General features: G+C 32.9%; 1 protein-coding gene across 1 annotated transcript; it reads right to left on the minus strand.

The window, feature by feature from the left end:
* Window positions 1-824: 824 nt before the first annotated feature.
* On the minus strand, window positions 825-15,818 carry LOC112023343 (beta-galactosidase 6). The gene is made up of 18 exons (XM_065781293.1): window positions 15,563-15,818; window positions 12,063-12,158; window positions 11,825-11,937; window positions 9,751-9,817; window positions 7,229-7,321; window positions 6,995-7,138; window positions 6,741-6,835; window positions 6,094-6,199; window positions 5,851-5,935; window positions 5,651-5,769; window positions 5,385-5,546; window positions 4,877-5,058; window positions 4,678-4,769; window positions 3,919-4,028; window positions 3,725-3,832; window positions 3,328-3,435; window positions 2,889-3,034; window positions 825-1,192 (listed from the first exon to the last, which is right to left on the minus strand). Exons 1-18 carry the CDS (start codon window positions 15,731-15,733, stop codon window positions 1,000-1,002), a joined length of 2,190 nt encoding a protein of 729 aa, XP_065637365.1. The 5' UTR covers window positions 15,734-15,818; the 3' UTR covers window positions 825-999.
* Between the last annotated feature and the right edge of the window lie 3,647 nt (window positions 15,819-19,465).

Consider the following 19,465-nt stretch of genomic DNA (forward strand, 5'->3'; position numbering starts at 1 on the left):
AGATGACATAACTCGGGTTTTGTTGTCATTTTGTGTAAATATGGGCTCTTGTTGAAGAAGCCGCTTACTATGAGTGTAAGAGAGGTAATATGGGCTATGAGCTTTGATTCATTGTTTAAGCCCGATTCATATGTTGATGTTGATGACATCATGGGGTTATGATCCCAATTGATGAAGAGGAAATGTGGACCATGGACCCACCTCGTGAAGTAAGGATCTCGTGGGCCATGTGAGCCCAATTCATGTAGTTGAATGAGATATGAGCTTATTTTGAGCTTTAAATAGATTTACCCATAAAATCAATAATATGTTAATGTGACATGGGTTACCAATGAAATAATGTCACGTGGGTCGAAAAAATGGTCCTCAACAAGATGTAAGACTTTTGGTGAAGCCTTGTAACTCAATGCATCCTCCAACCTCACTTGAAGGGGAAACAGGATTATCTCCTTATAGCTCTCTCAATATTCCCTCACACAAGTAAAGCAAAGTTTTTCCTCTTAACAAGTTTTTGCTATCTTTCAAAAGCTGGCATCATAGTTTAGTTTTTATTTTTTATATTTTTTTTTCACGTCTTTTGACTTCAATTCTTACTATTTAGTGTTTACTATATGATATTTAAACAAGTTAACACTTGGAATGGGAAAAACTAGAATGGCTCTACCTTCCTCTACATTTTACATTTTTACATTAACAAATTATCAATTAAAGTACTCATTCTATTTGGTTTCATTAGATAAATATTAGGTAATTTCATTAGATAAAATATTATTTATTTAAAAATAAAAGTACGGATAAAATAAGAATGTGAGACAAGGAAAAAGTTCTGAATATAATAATTAGGACTTTGATTATTATTTGAAAGAAGAACGTGAAGGAATTTACATCATGAATTCTACTCAAAATGCTCATTCCAGATTAGTAGGAAACAGATTTATTAGCCTATTATATATATTGTCACTTTGTATAGTAGGGGACTTGTAATTCATTTGATCCCTACTAAGAATACCTATAACTTTCCATCTCTGTGTAATCTTCGAAGGAAGTGACAAGCTGATCGTCAGATGAATCTTTTTGTACGTTGATGATTGACACGGTGTTCAAGGAAATCTGAAGAGGGTTGCCACCATTTTCTTCAAGCAAAACTAAAAGATTTTCACCAGTTTTGAGGAATGATCTGGGCACATGATACCTAGCAAAACATATATTGATATATATGCATATATAAATAGGAAATTACATTTGTAAAATAATACTGGTCTAATTTATGCATGTATGTGTGTGCACGTGCATGTATGGTTGTCCATATAGTCCTATGTGCACTTATTGAAAGAGAACGGTCTCTGTTAAATTTGAATTATAAATTTATAGTGAAATTGTGTATACAACAAAATAATTTGTAAAAAAAGAAAAAAGAAAAAAAAAAAGAACAATTGCAATAGGTTTCAAGTTTGTGGGGGATGACTAAAATCCTCTATGGTATAGGTATATTAGTAAATTGGAAGTTGAATGCTGTGACTTGTCATACACGGCAACAAGTTTAATAGTAAGTGAACTTGTTTAACTGATGGCCAAGTTAAAATTCTAAAATTACTACAAATTTCACTATAAAAACTTACAAATTGATGTGACCATAAATGTGATTAGTGCCACCTCAAAAGATAATAAATAAGTGTTTGAATTATTTATTATGGTTAAATCAGGTTGATGACACATCATTTTATAAGACATATATAATAAAATTTATAATATTCCTAACATCACTATAAAATTCACATATTTTAGAAGTAGAATTAAATGAGAGGCCATAAAGAACTTCTTTCAAGATCATTGTGGTCACTTGTTGTAGGTAAAAAAAAAAAAAAAAAAAAGAACAATTGCAATAGGTTTCAAGTTTGTGGGGGATGACTAAAATCCTCTATGGTATAGGTATATTAGTAAATTGGAAGTTGAATGCTGTGACTTGTCATACACGGCAACAAGTTTAATAGTAAGTGAACTTGTTTAACTGATGGCCAAGTTAAAATTCTAAAATTACTACAAATTTCACTATAAAAACTTACAAATTGATGTGACCATAAATGTGATTAGTGCCACCTCAAAAGATAATAAATAAGTGTTTGAATTATTTATTATGGTTAAATCAGGTTGATGACACATCATTTTATAAGACATATATAATAAAATTTATAATATTCCTAACATCACTATAAAATTCACATATTTTAGAAGTAGAATTAAATGAGAGGCCATAAAGAACTTCTTTCAAGATCATTGTGGTCACTTGTTGTAGGTTACTTTGTCATAATAATTATACAGTTATACTATAATAAAAATAGGGCAAATTACATATTGCTACTTTCTACCATAATCTTTCAATTCAATCACCTTTATCCCTTTAAAGTCTAAATTATTGAAACACATGATTGACCTCCCAATTTTAAAGCATTGCCACAATGTACCCCTTGGTGTTAGTTCTTACAGGATCTTAGTATAGAGAGATGGGCTTACATATTTTAGGAGAATAAGATTTTGGGCCTAATATATTAATATTATATATAGCGATAATCCCGAAATAGTACACTAATATTATTGGTATCGAAATACATTATTCTCTTGACCAAATCAAAATGGTCTCCAGTATGATATTGACTCCCTTGGTATGTAGCACCTAAACTTTAACCATGAACTTTGCTACACTATAATTTTAGAGTCCCAAGATTCTAATCTACTTTTTACAAATAATTTTTAGGGAATTCACTTTCTTTTGTTTGTGTGTATGTTTGCACATTGTTTTTTGTTTTTATTTTTATTTTTTCCATGTTTGGTGTTTATTAATTATTCTCACATAAAAAACTACTGTGGATATATAGCTAATGGTTACATACAATATTTGTGATGAATTGCCTTGGTAGTCATGGAAAGAAATCCAATAGCGACCAATGCTTTGTCCATTAACCCAAGCTTCACCTTTCCCCATTGAACTAAGGTTTAAGGCAACAGGATCATCTCCCTTGGGTGCATCAAAAAATATCTGCAAGATTACCAATTTGCAATATTACACAGATAAACTATAAACTATAAATCATATAGGGATTCTAGAGTAAAAAACAAATATACTGATTATTATGTACCCTCAAGACTGTATCTAAAAATTTTATGTTTGAATGAATTTAAATCTTAATAAATGCTATCTTAATTTTCTTTTATTTTTCTCTTTTATTTGTAAAACCATTATTTGATACTTCAACATTTTTTTTTGAATTGTAATTTTTTATCTTACATTAGATTTTTGTTATAATATATATGAAATGTACAGTTACATACCTTGTACCAAGTAAGTGTTTGATTGGTAGAGATTCCATTTTCACGCCACACTACATCTCCCACATTTTCTTCTCTATATATTTGCAATTCTTCTCCAAGTAGTCCAACCTGTATTGATTAATGAGTTTAATTTAAATAATAACTATAGAGTAAAAATTATGTACAGTATTTTAGGTGTAGTACATATATAACATTCCTTAACTAAATTCAAATATCTAAGAAAATTGAATTAAGTTGTCCTTGAAAAAGACAACATTGTTTAAATTGTTTATATTAGTCAATACAACTGGATGTTTGAATTGAGAAACCTAATTATATTTATTGCACTTAAAGTACTATATCTAAATTTTACATATAAAAATAATGTTGGAAGATTAATGAAGATAAAAGTGCTAACCTTATATCCCCATTCATGGTTTGTCAAATTATATAATTCGTTGTTGTCGCCTTGAATTGTCACTGCTGTTAAGCCAGTCCTTTTTCTTTCAAGAAAAGCTCCTGAATCCTTTTCACAAGCCAAAAAAAAAAAAAAAAAATTGGAGGTAGCATATAAATATAATTTTTAAAGAAATAAAGTTACAAAATCATTACCTGTAGCCCAACCATTACGCTGAGTATAGAAATATTGTTTATTCCATCTTTGACCATAAATGGAATATCCATCTTGAAGTTCTTCGTAGTAAAACTTCCATTTGCAGAACCTGAATACCACCAAATAATAAGTGAGGGTTAGGGTTACTGGCTTGAAACTCCAAAATTATTGAATGTTAAATCAAAGGTTTCAATATATATATATACACACATGTGCGCGCGTGCGACCATTATACTCTCGCTTAAACTTAATTGGTTTATCCCCTAAACTATAAATTGAACGCATGATTGACCTCTCAAATCGAAAATTTTGTAGCACTTAACCCTTTTCTATCAATTTTACTGTTAAGTTAGATGGAAAATATGTGCATGTGATATTCACGCGACATTGGCTGACTTGGACCTCATTAGGAATGAAGTCCAAAATATCCCTTTTGTAATTAGAGGGGATGACATTTCTATCTTTTTACTAACTACTAGTGGGCCAAGTGATAGAAGGAGGTTAAGTGTTACAAAGTTTTTGATTTGAGGGGTTGATTGTGTTTTAATAGTTTAGAGGACAAAGTCTAAAATGTATATAGTTTATAGTGAAAAAGTGTAATATTGTTTTGGGGTGTGAATCACAATTGTTTACCCACATATAATGAGGGATGCTGCCTTGCACAAAATAAAATGGTCGTAGTTAATTAAAAAAGAAAAAAAGAAAAAGAAAGAAAATTATTGTCTTTCAAAGAAGTTCGAATATAATTAGTAACCTACCTATATATATGTTGTTCAAAAAAGCATGCGCAACGTGTGCAAGAGATTGAACATGAAGTACAACTTCAGTGGAAGAAAAATTGTGTTCAAGCCTGTATTTCAACAGAAAACTCCATTAATAATGTCAATAAGTTGATGCAAAGAAGAGAAAGTAAGCATATGGTTCATGCTAGTAAAATTCAAAGAGAGATGAATTTACCTAAGAGTGTACCAAAGATAATCAGATTTGTCTTTGGTTGTATTCGCGTGCTCAAGTAAGCCATTTGATTTTAGTGATGTATCTTCAAAGTTCACAATCTCATCTTTGAATTCTTCCCAGCTATCAGTTGAATCAAAAGTTTGTGCTAGTGTTATGATTCGGTCATTATACTTTGTATTCACCTATACAAGATAAGATAAACTAGAACTTTAGCCTGCCATCAAAAGAAAGAGAAAAGATATATATGCTTTAGATTTGCCAATGATTGTAAATTCACAAGATATCGATTAAGTTCTAGACAGCAAATTTCCTACATTAAATTATGCACATAATGGTCTTGTCAAAACAAGAATTCGAGGTATATTAGAATATAATGATTTAAAAAAAAAATTTCGAACCAAAATTTTGCTAGAAAATGTCATGAGCCCAAAACTGTAGTTATAATGCAGGATTACAAACATGAATAATGGTCAACTACAGAAAAACAACTTGTTACATTATGACTTACCTTTGCTGAATTGAAGGATATATTTTTACAGTCTGGTAGAATGCTGATCGACTTTGGAAGCAATTTAAGTGATATATTTTGAAATTGTACAGTAATGTTACGTCCATCATAGTTTGTAAGAAATGCTGCACAGCCTCCAGTCTTTTCTTGGAAAACAATGGCCTAAGTTAAAAGAAAGAATGAAATACTTGTTATCATAATCTTGTAAGTTTCATCTTTGAGTACATAACATTCAGTGATATATGAGGAGACTTTTGGCACATTACCTCTTGATGTTGGCCTAAAGAATAGTTTGTTCGTACTCCTTGCAGCAGAGTTGTTGAGCACAATTTAATTGCAACATGCAAATCCTTAAGATGCCCCCACTTAGGTTGCCTTTTTAGTCCTGAAATTATAAGAAGTAGTGGATTATTAATTAAATTATTCATCTAATTAAGAAGCATATATAGGAACTTATGCTACTCACCATATTCATCAAGAGGAGCTTGATCATAATAAGCTGTTATGATATATGCAGAGCTTGTTCTCCCAAAATTTGTTCCTCCGTGGTACTACATAAGGAATGTAGTATTAGGGACATTGATATGATTAGGTTGAGATAACTAAAAGGCTTATGTAATATGCACCGGTGAAATTTAAAAGAAAATATACTTAACTAGATTGAAATATAATAGCAAAATTAATGAGATTCATAACTAAAATACCATACCATGTAATAATTTACATAGCTTCCATTTCTTGCAATAAAAAGTGCTACATGAAATGCAATGTCTTCAGCAGATCTTATGTATGGCTTCTGACCGTATACTTGATAGCTTCAAGAGAAAACTAAGTACAGTTAGTTGACTCTAAAAATGATTAATACTCATATTTTTCTCATTCATTCAAACATCAATTGTTAATGACTAATTCAATAGCAAAAGAAAAAAAAAATTCCTGGGAAATCATTGACTTAGATTCATCTTACAGCCATAAGCATTCTCCATTACCCTCCAAGTTTGATCCACATTGATCTTATCACCACTAAGCAACCATTTCAACCATCATTATCTCTCCAAATATACACTATCATTACCTCCGTAGTACCAAACTTTTGAAGCTAGCCATTGGTTTCTTATGGTACCATTCTTTACAGACTTACTAACTAGTACAGTAGCTAAGACCTTCACATACTTTATTTTTGTATCAAACATGACTTGTTGATTCTTATCAGTGAAAATTGAACCCAAGAATGTTCCCACTAGTTGAATTAATGTTCCTTTTGACTCCTCTAGAGAATCGAATGGAATGTAACATTTTACTTAAAACTCCCTGCCCTTAAAAAATGGAACAATATATGCAGAGATTTGATCATACAAAGAAGTCCAATTCTCTGTCCACAATGATGGCTTATTTGGTGAGTTGGGTCCTCCAAAAGTTTCTCCACATCTCATCCCGTTGCATGTATTAATCTGCATGTTTAATTTGTTAAAGGGACATACAATATATGGTCCATTATGCAATCGGTTGAGTCTAACAAAATAGCAAAGAGAACATTTTAAAATTAGTAGGTTAGTTCCTAAGTAAAACTAGTACTAAAACCAATAGTCTTAGTTGAGTAGTAAACTAACCACTGGATCAGGAGCATTAGTTTGCTTGCACATGATCCAAGGTACACCAGTTTGGAGCCGAACTGCCATTTTAGCTGCCCAACGAACATAAGGAGGCCCTTTTCCATGGAATGCTGCTTCAATGTGTTGATATTCATTCTCAATCTATACCAGTATTAATTAGCATATGACAGGTGAGAAATTTATTCAGTAAAGAATTTATTACCTATTGACTAGTAAGATACGGTATAGTACCTGTGACAGTATGATGGGACCTCCTTGTGAGGCATATAAACCCTCCGACTTCATCAAGTTCACTATTTTTGTGGTAAAATTTTGCATGTAGAACTACAAAATTAATCCAACAGAAAAATGAAATCATTTTAATTATCTAAGTTCCGATATATCAAACTATTGTGCTTTAATTTATGTACGGATTTTAGCATAGCATCAAAATACAAAAATGTGAAAAATTTTCTAGACATCAAAGTAGCGTAAGTATGGAGTGGCTTACAACCTTGAAAGATGCTAAAGCAATCCTAATACAACTTTAGAACCCTAAACCATGCTTTTTACGGCTAAATCACTTTTAAGCTAAACTAACAAACTAGTTAACGTATAAGTGATTAACCAATTTCCATATAACAAGAACTAAGCTACACTAGGCATAACATATAAATAGTAATATGGACATAAGGTAAAAGCATTTAAACCAAAGCTAAACCCTAAGAAGTGTTTAGAAAGAGGAAAACCCAAAACCGAGGCGGAAAAACCTCTCCTCCGTTGGAAATCTCCACTAAACAAGACAGTTGCAGTACATGGGACACTACTAAACCCTTCCCACAAGATTATTAATATTCTTGAAACTTTCAAGCTCCAGCTAGGCCCTTTCTCCTTCTAGCTTACTGGAGACACTCCATTGAAGCACCAATGGAAAACCACCAAAAGATTGGATTTTACTATGGTTTCTTAAGTTTCTATGAATTCACTCACAACTCATGAGGTACTGTGTAAGGATGTGAGATGAATGAAATACAAATCTCAATCAAGGATGGATGAGATGAAAAAGAGAAGGTAGAGTGTTTTTGCTTAAAACTAAAACTTTCTGTTTTCATACATAAGAATTTTGGCTTCAAATGTTATAAGAATAATTTCTAAGGTTTAGTCACACTCTTATTTGAATACCAAGCCACGCACACCAGCTCAAAAGTGTGTGTTGGCAGATACACAATGGATGGAAAAAGTTTAGAGAAAAAGTACACTAATCTTGCAACTCGCAACCTTGTCACGGCTTGGTTGGCGCTACTTGCCTAGTCAATACTATGATCCTGGCTTTTTGCCATGTGTCACTTGCAAGTAGAGTAGGTTGCCTGAAGTCACAAGATGACTCTAAATGCAACTTTCAAAAATGCAAAAGCGGCTCAAGTACAGTCTACCCCAAATACAATTAAGTCTCGAAAAGATACATTAAAATGGTTAAACAAAATACATACAAATTTGTCATTGAATAACACCAATAAACATAGACTTTGCAAACCTTGCTATTTGAACGAAAAGAGCAATATCTTATCAACCGATTAGCTCAAATGGTGTCACATTATCAAAACTAAGGATGGGCATAGGCAGAGCTATGCCGTATTGAGTGGGGGAAATTGTCCTTGCTGTGGAAAATTCAATGACATTGTAATGGGGATCAAATCTATAATGTGTATGTGTGTCAAAGTACAAGTTCAAAAGGTCTAAGATGTAGCTCAAAAGAAGATAGTTATTCAGAGTTTCAATTGCCATTCGATCAATGCTCAATCGATCAAACATGTGATTTTGACAATAATTTAATTGTTGCTCGATTGATCAAAAGAAAAATTTTGACAACAATTTGATTGTTGTCAAAATTAAAAATTGAGAAATATGAAAAGATAATTTGATGTGTTTCATTAAAGTCTATGTTGCATTGGTTTTCATGTTCTACATGCAATGATATAAAGTCATATCATAAACACGACTAAAAACAATTTTTTTCTTTTTAAAGAGGCTACTACCATGAACTACAATGAAGTAAACCTAAACCCATAATTGATAAACCTTGTGAGTTCAGAATTCCATATTCACAATGAAGTTGTTGTTTTTGGTGATCAAGAACTGAAACCTTAGAGTCTAAATCCCAATGTTGCTAATCTAGAGATCAAACCTTCAAGGAGGGTCCTTAGAGTCGATTAAAGGGTTCGATTGTGATCATGGATGAGGTTCTTGAGAAGGGATTCATATAAAATAGTTAATATGGTCTGGAGTTGGTTTTAGGGCACATCAGTATGTTTATATACAAAATAGAGTCTAAGGTCATGGGTATGAATTGGATTGTAAAGCTTTTTTCATATAGTGGATTTCCTTATTAGGGTAAAGATACACTCGGAATGTTTTTCCCTCTTGAGTCGATTCTTGATTTGTTTTCACTTCGTTACCAGATATGTGTGTTATTCTATTGATTGAATTATTTTTCAAATTTGGCCTATGTTGTGATTTTATGTATTTAATACAAAGTATAATCACCATATGATTCAGTAATTCACTTTTCAATTAATATGCATAATTAACTTAAGAGTTCTAAAGAAAAATTTTCATTTTTTTTTTCTATAATTACATCTATATATATTTTTTTTTGTGGTAAAATCAAACAATTTCATGGTAAACATTAGATTTAAAAATAAATAAATAAATACTTGTATATGTGAGAGAGAGAGAGAGAGAGAGAGAGAGAGAGAGAGAGAGATGCATAGTACCTTAAATGGCTTATTGTTTGATCGATAAACAATGTCAGGGACATCATGCAACCAAAATGGAAATCCCCTACAATTCAAACACTCTTAAGCAAGAAATGGGTGCAACACTTGTGCGAGTCAAATATAATCCATTTTAAGGTAATGATAAGAATAATGATAAGTGTTTGAGAAATTAAATTGATTGTATCTTAGAAATTTATTATTGGGTATAAATAGATAATTTAGAATCTAAAAAAAGAAAAATACATATTAGTAAATTTTAAATGACATATGGTGTAACTTTTAAGCAATATTACACCTCTTAATTACTTTTTATTTAATTAATATTTTGAACATGCCATGGTTGGATTACATCTTCTCTTTGTTCTTAACATGCATGCCAAGTTTGGTACTAATCACATATTATTTACTAATTAATCCATAAACTCACATTTCATGCATAATTTTAAAACACAAAAACTTGAAATTAAACATTTTATAGATGAGATAGCTATTGATCTCAAATTGCCTTGAAGCTTTGCACGCTTGGAGTGTATAATAAGAATATGTAACCCAATTGTGGATTTCTCAAAATTTGCATACAATAAAAAGATATTTAGTTATATACTATTGCTTAAAGTTATACTAGGTGTAATTTGAACCTAACCTACCCAAACACATATATAGTGGAAAAAGAGTTTGAACTCTAGACCATTTTTTTCTAATCCAATCATAATGACGAACTACTACTTGTCTAAAAGAATAAATGATCAGGAATAGTGAATTTAATTATTTATCCATTATTATAGCACTATAACATATATTTCTCTATAAAAAGACTAGTATAATCTAAAACATTTTTACAATGCCAATAAGAGCTACTTTATGTTTTCTTCTTACATAAGTTTAGCCACACATGCAGGTTCTAGTTAGCTCAAATAGTAAAGTCTCTGATGGTTGTATAAGAGATCTGGGATTCAATCCTAGCCTACACTAAAAACTGATTGGTGTCTTGGTCTGATGATAAAGAACTATCGTCAGGAACGGACGCCATAAGTTAAAACTTTATCCAAAAAAAAAAAAAAAAGTTCAGCTGCACTTTGAGGAATAAATTATCTTATACCACATTTATCCTCCTCTTTAAATATATTAATTTTTAAATTAATATCAATTGTTAACTATTTTGAAAATAAAATAAATAAAATAAAAGTTGGCCCATTTGTGGGCCAAAGTTTTTTTTTTTTTTTTAAATTATTTTTATTAATGCATTGACTTTAGGTTAATGGAATATTCTGGTGCTTCTAGGAGTGTCTGGGCTTGAATATTTATTCCCTAACTTATGATGTATATATAAAGAAGAGATTAAATTCTGTAGGGATATAGTGTAAAACCTATAATTTACCCCTCCAATTCTAACTTGCCACATCATCTTATCACATATTTAAGAATATGCATAATCACACATAATTAATTCTAATACCATATATAAATCCAATCAAATTAAGAGTTTATTAAAACGTTATTAGGCGTGGTAGGATGTATTGATTTTAAGTAAAGTGATGACATGACAATCTCTAATTTGATGGTGTAAGACATGGGTTTTACATTTCATCCTTACCAAATTTGGACTTTATAAAAAAATCATGATACATTTTAAAGAGCAAGACTTATGTACAATATTTAGGTGTTGTTCCTTAGGTTCCCTTTTAAGATTCTGCCATGTGGGATTTTTTCTCATGAGATGGAAGTGTATTTTTTAGTAAATTAGCCACATGGTTGAATCTTAAGAGAGGAACTTAAGGAACAACACCTAAGGTACTGTACCTAACTTTTGTCCTATTTTAAATAAAGACAATATGGTGTAAAACTATTTGTTATGAGGTGATTTACTTGTTTCGAAAGAAATATTTAGAAGTTCATCTTAGTGGTCTTGTAATCAGTCTATTCTAACTATAGCAATTGTTAATGATAATAACAATTTAGTTTGCAAAGAAAAATAATTATAATTTGTTCTTAATCTAATAATATTTGTAAGCTAGTAGAGATATTTTTGTGGATTGTAGGAAGTGGAATGAGAATTAACCTATGTACGTACCCATAATTCCATTCACTCTCAATGAAAGGTCCAATCCTAAGGCAAGCATACAACCCTTGTGCTTGGATTTCTTTGATGAATCGCACCAGATTATATCTTCCACTAAAATCATACTGTGCAACATAGAATCCCCACATGAGAGAGAGAGAGAGAGAGAGAGAGAGAGAGAGAGAGAGAGAGAGAGAGAGAGAGAGAGAGAGAGAGAGAGAGAGAGAGAGAGAGAGAGGGTTTGACTAACCTGTCCAGGTTGAGGCTCATGAAGATTCCAAAATACATAGGTTTGAATAACATCCAATCCTCCTTCCTTGGCTTTAGCTATCAAAGATGGCCACATCTGCTCCAAATTATATAATTTCCCTTTTAAGATAATATTTTGTGTTTAAATCAAAAAAGTATTTGTATATATTGTAATTCGTATGACTAAGATTGTTGTCACATATGTATTTCTTGCATACTTCAACATTTAAATTTTTATTATTATTGTACGGGGTATGATCCTAGGCCTATTGAACCTTGGGCCCTAGCCTTATGGTATAATACATGATGCCGTGCCCATTGGACCTTTGGCCTTGGTTCGAACACACTTCAAGGCCCAATCTGAGCCCAAATACCATAATGAGTCTATCTTGTCTTAAACCTATCAGAAGCAAGCCCATGCCGATCAATTATAACTTGATTGGGAATGTGCTTGCTCAAAACAACATATGTTCTCGGCAGCCCAGTATTGCCTTGGGAAATATCGCTACCGAGTAGTCTTTTGGAGGCTAGAACTAGTTCCAATGCCATTACCACTGTTTCCAATAGAGCATATTCTTATCAGGAATAATTAGATTGGACCCCACCCACACAAGTGAGATCAGAAAGTAATCATAGCACCTCCACCCTCCTCAAGTTATAAATAGGAGAATAGAATGAGAAGAAGGGGTTGGCAATTCTATGGAAAAGAGAGAGGAAGAAGCAAGGAGAAGGTTGATGCCATAACGAGAGTGAGTGAGAGTAACTTAGGGAAGAAAATGGAGAGAATTTGTGAAAACGGAGAGATGTCATTTGGTAGTCTAGTAAAGAACTACCCATAGTAGGAAACACAAAGCCTATAATACAAATAGATTGTAAGCCCAATTACTAGCCTTGTCCATCAAGGCAAATTTTGGGCAAGCACAATTATTTTAGGACTAAATTATAATTTGTAAATTTTTGAGTAATTTTGATTTTGTTCTCCCAAAAATTTCAAAATTTGGATTCTTAACTCTTATGTTACATAATGTTTGGATTTAAGTCCTTCCGTCATGCACCATGATGAAGTGTCCATTAAGTATCAAGTAAGCTCAAAATGACGTTTTCTCATTCAAAACTGTCATTTTGAACCTTATCAAAACCAATGACACATTATATGATTGTATTTGTTTTAATTTTTACATCCTCTATGTTTGGGATGGTTTTGATTTTGCACTGTTTGTATTTGGAGTTGTTTTGATTAGTTGAATACTTAACAAACATCTAGGCATGATGCATTGATAGAAGGGAGTAATTTCAAATGATACCTAATGTTAAGGGAGTGGATCAAAATTTTGAACTTTTAAGGGACAAAATCAAAATTATCCTAAACCTGTAGAGAGTAATTTGCACTTTAGTATTATTTTAGAGTTCACATTCCCCACATGTTCTCCTTTTAGCTAAAATTAATAGGAGTAATGCTATGAACACAACAAAAATTCAAAAACTCCCAAATTAGCATACCGAAAATTTTAAATTGGGAATTGCGGTTGGTTGATTTGTGAGTTATGCTAATTTAAGAATGTTATAAAATTATTGAACATTTCATCATGTCCCTAGTATTAATCAATTAATAAAACAAAACTGTACACTACCCCTTTGCATATGACTATATGGGTTTTGTTTCTGTGGGGCATGTGATGTGAGTACATGAGGTGCTTCCAACTCCAAGTCTTCAATAGACAAGAGTCACAGACTTACAGGACAAACATGCGGCAAGGAAAATGAAATATCACCGAAAAGTTTGACGGTACTCCTCCTACCCGCGATGCAATTATAGCCAATAGGAAACAAATGAAATGATGTGCTTCTTGAGCTGGGCTATATGTAAGGTTAAAATCTTTTGCTCTTTACAAAGAAAATGGTTGCCGAGCGGCTTTATTTGTTGAAAAGGAGAAAATAGTTAGGAATGAAGGAACAAGTTGATTAGGAAGAGGTTTTTTTCCTTTCTTTTTTGGTCGGCAGGAGGACTCTTAAAAGGAAATGATTAAAAGAAAAAAAAAAGAAAAGAAAAAAAAATTATGACATATTCTTCATGCTGGCCTCCTCACTTATCTAGAAAAATGAAAATTGTGTGATCTCATTTTTCGTGAGAAACAAATTAAGGCCCACACCACGCTTTTTTATTTGATGCTTTTTAACTAATTAGTAAAAAATAAAAAATAAAAAACTTAACAAAACATGATATTTTCTTAATTTTGATTTTATTTTGTATATTTTTGTATGCATTATATAATATCTAAATAGGATTTGTCTTTCATCTAATACATGATCATACTTCTCTAGTTAATTATTAGTGTTTTTAAGGTAATTGCAATGTGATTTTATTGATATATTTTGTATACATTACATAGTATAGAATAAAATTAGGATTTATATTTAGTATACAGGGAATAATTCAAAATTAAAATCTAAATAGAAAAGATAAGGTCACCTTCCTTAATAATATTATATGGGGAGGAGGAGCCTAATCATGATTCTCCTTATAAAGAAGATTAGGTAGGTTACTGAGTTACAAAACTTGTGATTTATTTATTTTTGGTTAAACAAAACTTGTGATTTATCATTTTATACTCATGAGCACTTAAAGCATGTCTAAAATAGAAGTATTTGTATACGTATAATATAATAAAAGTAGTATAGTGTAAGTTGGTCGCAAAATATATGGGTAGAACAAATTAAAGGGGCTTAGGAAAACAAGCAGACTTTAGGTTGGACTAGCTGTAGGGTTCTGATCAAATAGCTGGGAATTAGTATACAGGGGATAATTCAAAATTAAAATCTAAATAGAAAAGATAAGGTCACCATTCTTAATAATATTTTATGGGGAGGAGGAGTCTAATCATGAGTCTCCTTATAAAGAAGATTAGGTAGCGTTACTGAGTTACAAAACTTGTGATTTATTTATTTTTGGTTAAACAAAACTTGTGATTTATCATTTTATACTCATGACCACTTAAAGCATGTCTAAAATAGAAGTATTTGTATACGTATACTAAAATAAAAGTAGAGTAAGTTGGTCGCAAAATATATGGGTAGAACAAATTAAAGGGTCTTAGGAAAACAGGACTCTTAGGTTGGGCTAGCTGTAGGGTTCTGATCAAATAGCCACTAGGCCGTTCTAACAGATACATAAAGTTCTGGTAAACAATAAACAGGTTATTATTGTTGAATTTTTTTTACTAAAAGTACTATAGAAAAAAAAAAAAAAAAAGTTAAATAAAATAAGTAAATTGTTCATGCAAAATCCACAAATAGTAGAAAAAATGAGCAATAAACTGTCTTGTAATCGAATCCCAAGTAGATATAGCATATACTAAATCAATTGGCAACCACCATTTTTTAGCAACCAACTAATCCAAGTTTTAACACTGACCAATATTAGATTACCTGTCTGGCAGCAAAACGAAAAATACTGCTATAAGAAGATTAGGCAAAATAATTGTGTTAAATTTATATTATTACCTCAGGTGTGCTACGAGGATAGTGAATTGAACCAGAAAATAGCATTTGTCCCTTCCCATCAATGATGAGAGATCTTCCATCGTATGTGACTTCTCCTCCTTCAGTGTGGCCACCAGCTTCCATCATTATAACCACCACAAGTCCCCAATACAGTCTCCACCACCACTCCATCTCAAGCTCAACCTGGTTTGGTTTCTAAGCTCTCTCTCTCTCTCTCTCTCTCTCGGCTGGTGTTATAAGAAAACATGAGAAGAAAGATTATTTATACTGGGAGTAGGTGATGCAGATAGATACATCATATGATATTGGTGTCAAATATGCTATTCTTGTATTTCTATTTTATTTAGCGTTATCGAGGAAAACATGGCAAGGTAATAGCTCCAATAAGATACATACATGAGAAATTATTGTGTATTCCCGGAGTTCTATAAATACTCTCACATGAATAGTGTGTTCTACTAATTAAATTTATGGTGGGACTCATTATTTATGTGGGAGAAGGAGTACGCATTTATAGTATTCCGAGAGTACCTAATAATTTTTCCACATATATGATATATATATATGCTATTATAATGTTTGAAATAATTTATATTGAATTATTTTGTAATAGCCAAAGAGGCTTAGTTGTTGCATAAAGCTGTTTCAAGGCTAACTGTGGACACTACAGACGTACATCCCTTATATGGAAAAGTTGCCTTAAGGCATTTGTTAGTGAATTATTTTAAGAAAGTTTTTAAAGAAAAAAAAATTAATGTTTTAACCGTTTTTCTAATTTCCTATAAAAATGGTGTAAAAATTTTCTTAAAATAGTTTATTAATAATTGTCGTAAGGTCACCCGTTAACATGATCCTTACTTGTATAACAAAGATGTAGTCATTCACTAAAAACATGGGCTTCTAAATTTGACGTGCAAAAGAAATTTGGGATGTTGCTCTTTAGACAGAGAAAGATATGTGGTTCACATGACACATTTCTAGATGGGAAAGTGGAAGTGAAGTTACTATGGTAACCTTTGTATTCTAAACATTATTGTTAAAATGAAATTAAAAAAAAAATTGTAGAGAATCGGGAAAAAACACACATGGTTCGACCTTCCAAAGAGCAACATCCCAAATTTGTTTTGCACGTCAAGTTGGGTTGCCATGTCTGGGCTTCTAAGCTTCATTTAGCGTGAAAAGGAAGAGGCGCCAAAATTTGAATAGGCTTCAAGCATTACGTCCCATAAAATCCTGGATCAGGTATCTAATAAAATAATTTTTTTATAAAATGAAATAATAAATTCTAGGGTGAAATTTGGGGTTGTTTGAATTTTACACATTGACCTATTTGGTAGAGGTTTTTGAGTATTATTGTTCAAAATGATGTGAAAATTGTGGTTTAAAAAATGGTTTGAAAACAGGTATTTAAAGTATTCATAATACAAAAAATGTGTTTGGTATTATATTTCTAATAACGACTTTTCAAAAGTGAAAAAACATAATTGTTTTTTATTTTTATTTTTATTTTTTAAAGTGATGACATGTAGTCTAATCAGTGGGACTTACAGTTTTTAAAATATTTATAAAAGTCCCATTGAGCAACGTTATTTGAAATCCGAAAACTGGTAAGAGGAGTTTTCCAAATTTAGTATTTAAACATCTTAAAATGAGAAATATAATTCAAACACTCCTTTAAAAAATACCCTTACCAAATGTGTTATTCCTTGTATTTTGTGAGATTTTATTGTATTGGGTTTAGTATTAAGTTGGTGAAGAATCGAGAATAAAATGAAGAATCAGTACAGTTTCGCGACTAGCTCGCAAGAAGTTTGCAAGAAGAGTAACCTACGAAAAGGGCACGTAAAAAGCACATGTTGGAAGTTGAAGATTCAAGTGTCAAGTTGCATTTCACAAGTGCTTCGCAAGACAGGCCATCTCGCGAGGTACCCGCAAAATATTATGCTTGGAGGATTTTAAGTGTGACTTTCTTACCCTTTATTTATACTATATATACATTCATTACCAACAAAAGTAGAAGAGGCTATTCAGAGAGAAAACCCCTAGATAGGTTTTTTGCAACACAACACACCCATCTTTTAGAGGGAGAGCTACTCATCCTTAATGAGAATCCTTGTAACCTCTTCTCATTCCCTCTCTCATTGTCATACTTTGAGAGGAGATTTGTATCCAAACACAACTCACACATTTTCAGAGTGTAGAGAGTGTTTTGGAGCTTGGGAAGTGTGGGGCCTGAGAATTTGGCAACCCCAGCCCACTTTATACTCGGCCCAAGACCCATGCCTGAGGATGAAGTGTGAAGACCTAAATTTCCCGTGAGCCTTGCAGAGGACGACCCTGTCCTCGGCCAACCAAGACCGTAGGAGGCAGAAGTAACGAGTCACCAAAAGCAGCCCTCCAGGGCATTTAAGGAGAAAGATCAAGTACAACACATCGGCCGTGGAAGGGTGGCCGAGGAGCAAAGCCAGGATTGAATTGTCACTTCCACATTAAATGCGCACGATTGATGTTCGGACAGCATTAATGGGGAAATGACCCCTGAGTAGTGCTTCCTCGGTTACTGCAACTCACTGGGAGTTCTGGTAAGGTGGCTGATGGGACGGGTTGTCAGAAAGAAGCATGGATGATCAATGAGTGGAGGAAAGGGATCATTGGAAGAGGAATATATAAGGAGAAGAAACAGATTAACGGGGGGAGGGGGGATTCGGAGGAAAGGAAAATGATCACCAAGCTCCTTGGACCGGGCCGAGGACAAACTTTTGAGGATAATTTCCATTCATCTATGTCGAATGGTGGCGAACGTTGCATTAGACGTTGTCCACTTGCTAGGGCCTAGTTCTTGAACCTGCTCTCTACAAATTCATTGTATTGGGCTAGTTAGGCTTGAGTCCACTCACTCAATAGTAGAAGTGCACAAATCCAGTCCCTACAAGAAGCTTTAGGGATTTGCCAAAGTAGCTTGTAAGACTTGGCAGATGTAATTGGGTGTATTGCGAGATTTGGAAAGCTAGAGAAGGCATGACTTTGAGAAGTCCGTTGGTAGCAGGAACTTGGAGGATTCAAGTACATTGGGTAGACTGGACTATGAGGGTCTTTTGTTATTCGTGTACTCCAACTTTATTCTCTAGTAGATCGATTTTGACTTAGAGGGTCGAGGAGAGGTTTTTTACCGAGCTCTTCGGTTTCCTTTTCGATAACACGTCTTGGTTTTATTTTGTTGTATAGGGCTTGGCCCTAGGCCCCATGAACCTTGGGCCCAAGCCTCGTGATATATTATACGACAATGTCCCCATTTTGGACCTTTAGCCTCAATCCAGACACCTCAGGACCCAATTTAGGCCCAAAAGTTGAAATAAGATTGCACTGTCTTAGATACCTAAAGCAAGCCCTTCCCGATTGTCTTTAGCCTGGTCGGGGGTATCATTGATCGGAGGTACCCTATACTCAGCTGCCTGGTAGTGCCCTCGGGAATATCGCTGCCGAGTAGGCTTTTGGAGGTGGGAATCAATTCCAATGCCACTACCACTTTTCTCGACAGAACATCCACTTAGAGATGATGGAATTGGACCCCTATTCGCACTAGTAAGGGAGAGTATTCATAACACCTCCACTTATCTAAGGCTATAAATAGAAGGATTAAGGGAGAAGTGGGGATTGGCAATTCAGGAGAAAAAATTGAGAGAAAAGAGTGACTAAACCTATAGAGAAAGGGAAGCAACTTTGTATGATAAAGAGAAGGGTTTGTAAAAACAAGAGTGTGTACCGGGGTCTTCGAGCATAAGATTACCCATAGTAGGAAACCCGAAACCCATAATATAAATAGATTGTGAGCCCAAGTAAAGGTTGAGCTTGATAACCATATTTTGGGTAGGCACACTTGTGTTTGCATTTCTCTTCCCTTTC

Source organism: Quercus suber, unplaced genomic scaffold, assembly GCF_002906115.3.
Source record: "Quercus suber isolate HL8 unplaced genomic scaffold, Cork oak 2.0 scaffold_262, whole genome shotgun sequence".
Lineage (NCBI taxonomy): Eukaryota > Viridiplantae > Streptophyta > Magnoliopsida > Fagales > Fagaceae > Quercus > Quercus suber.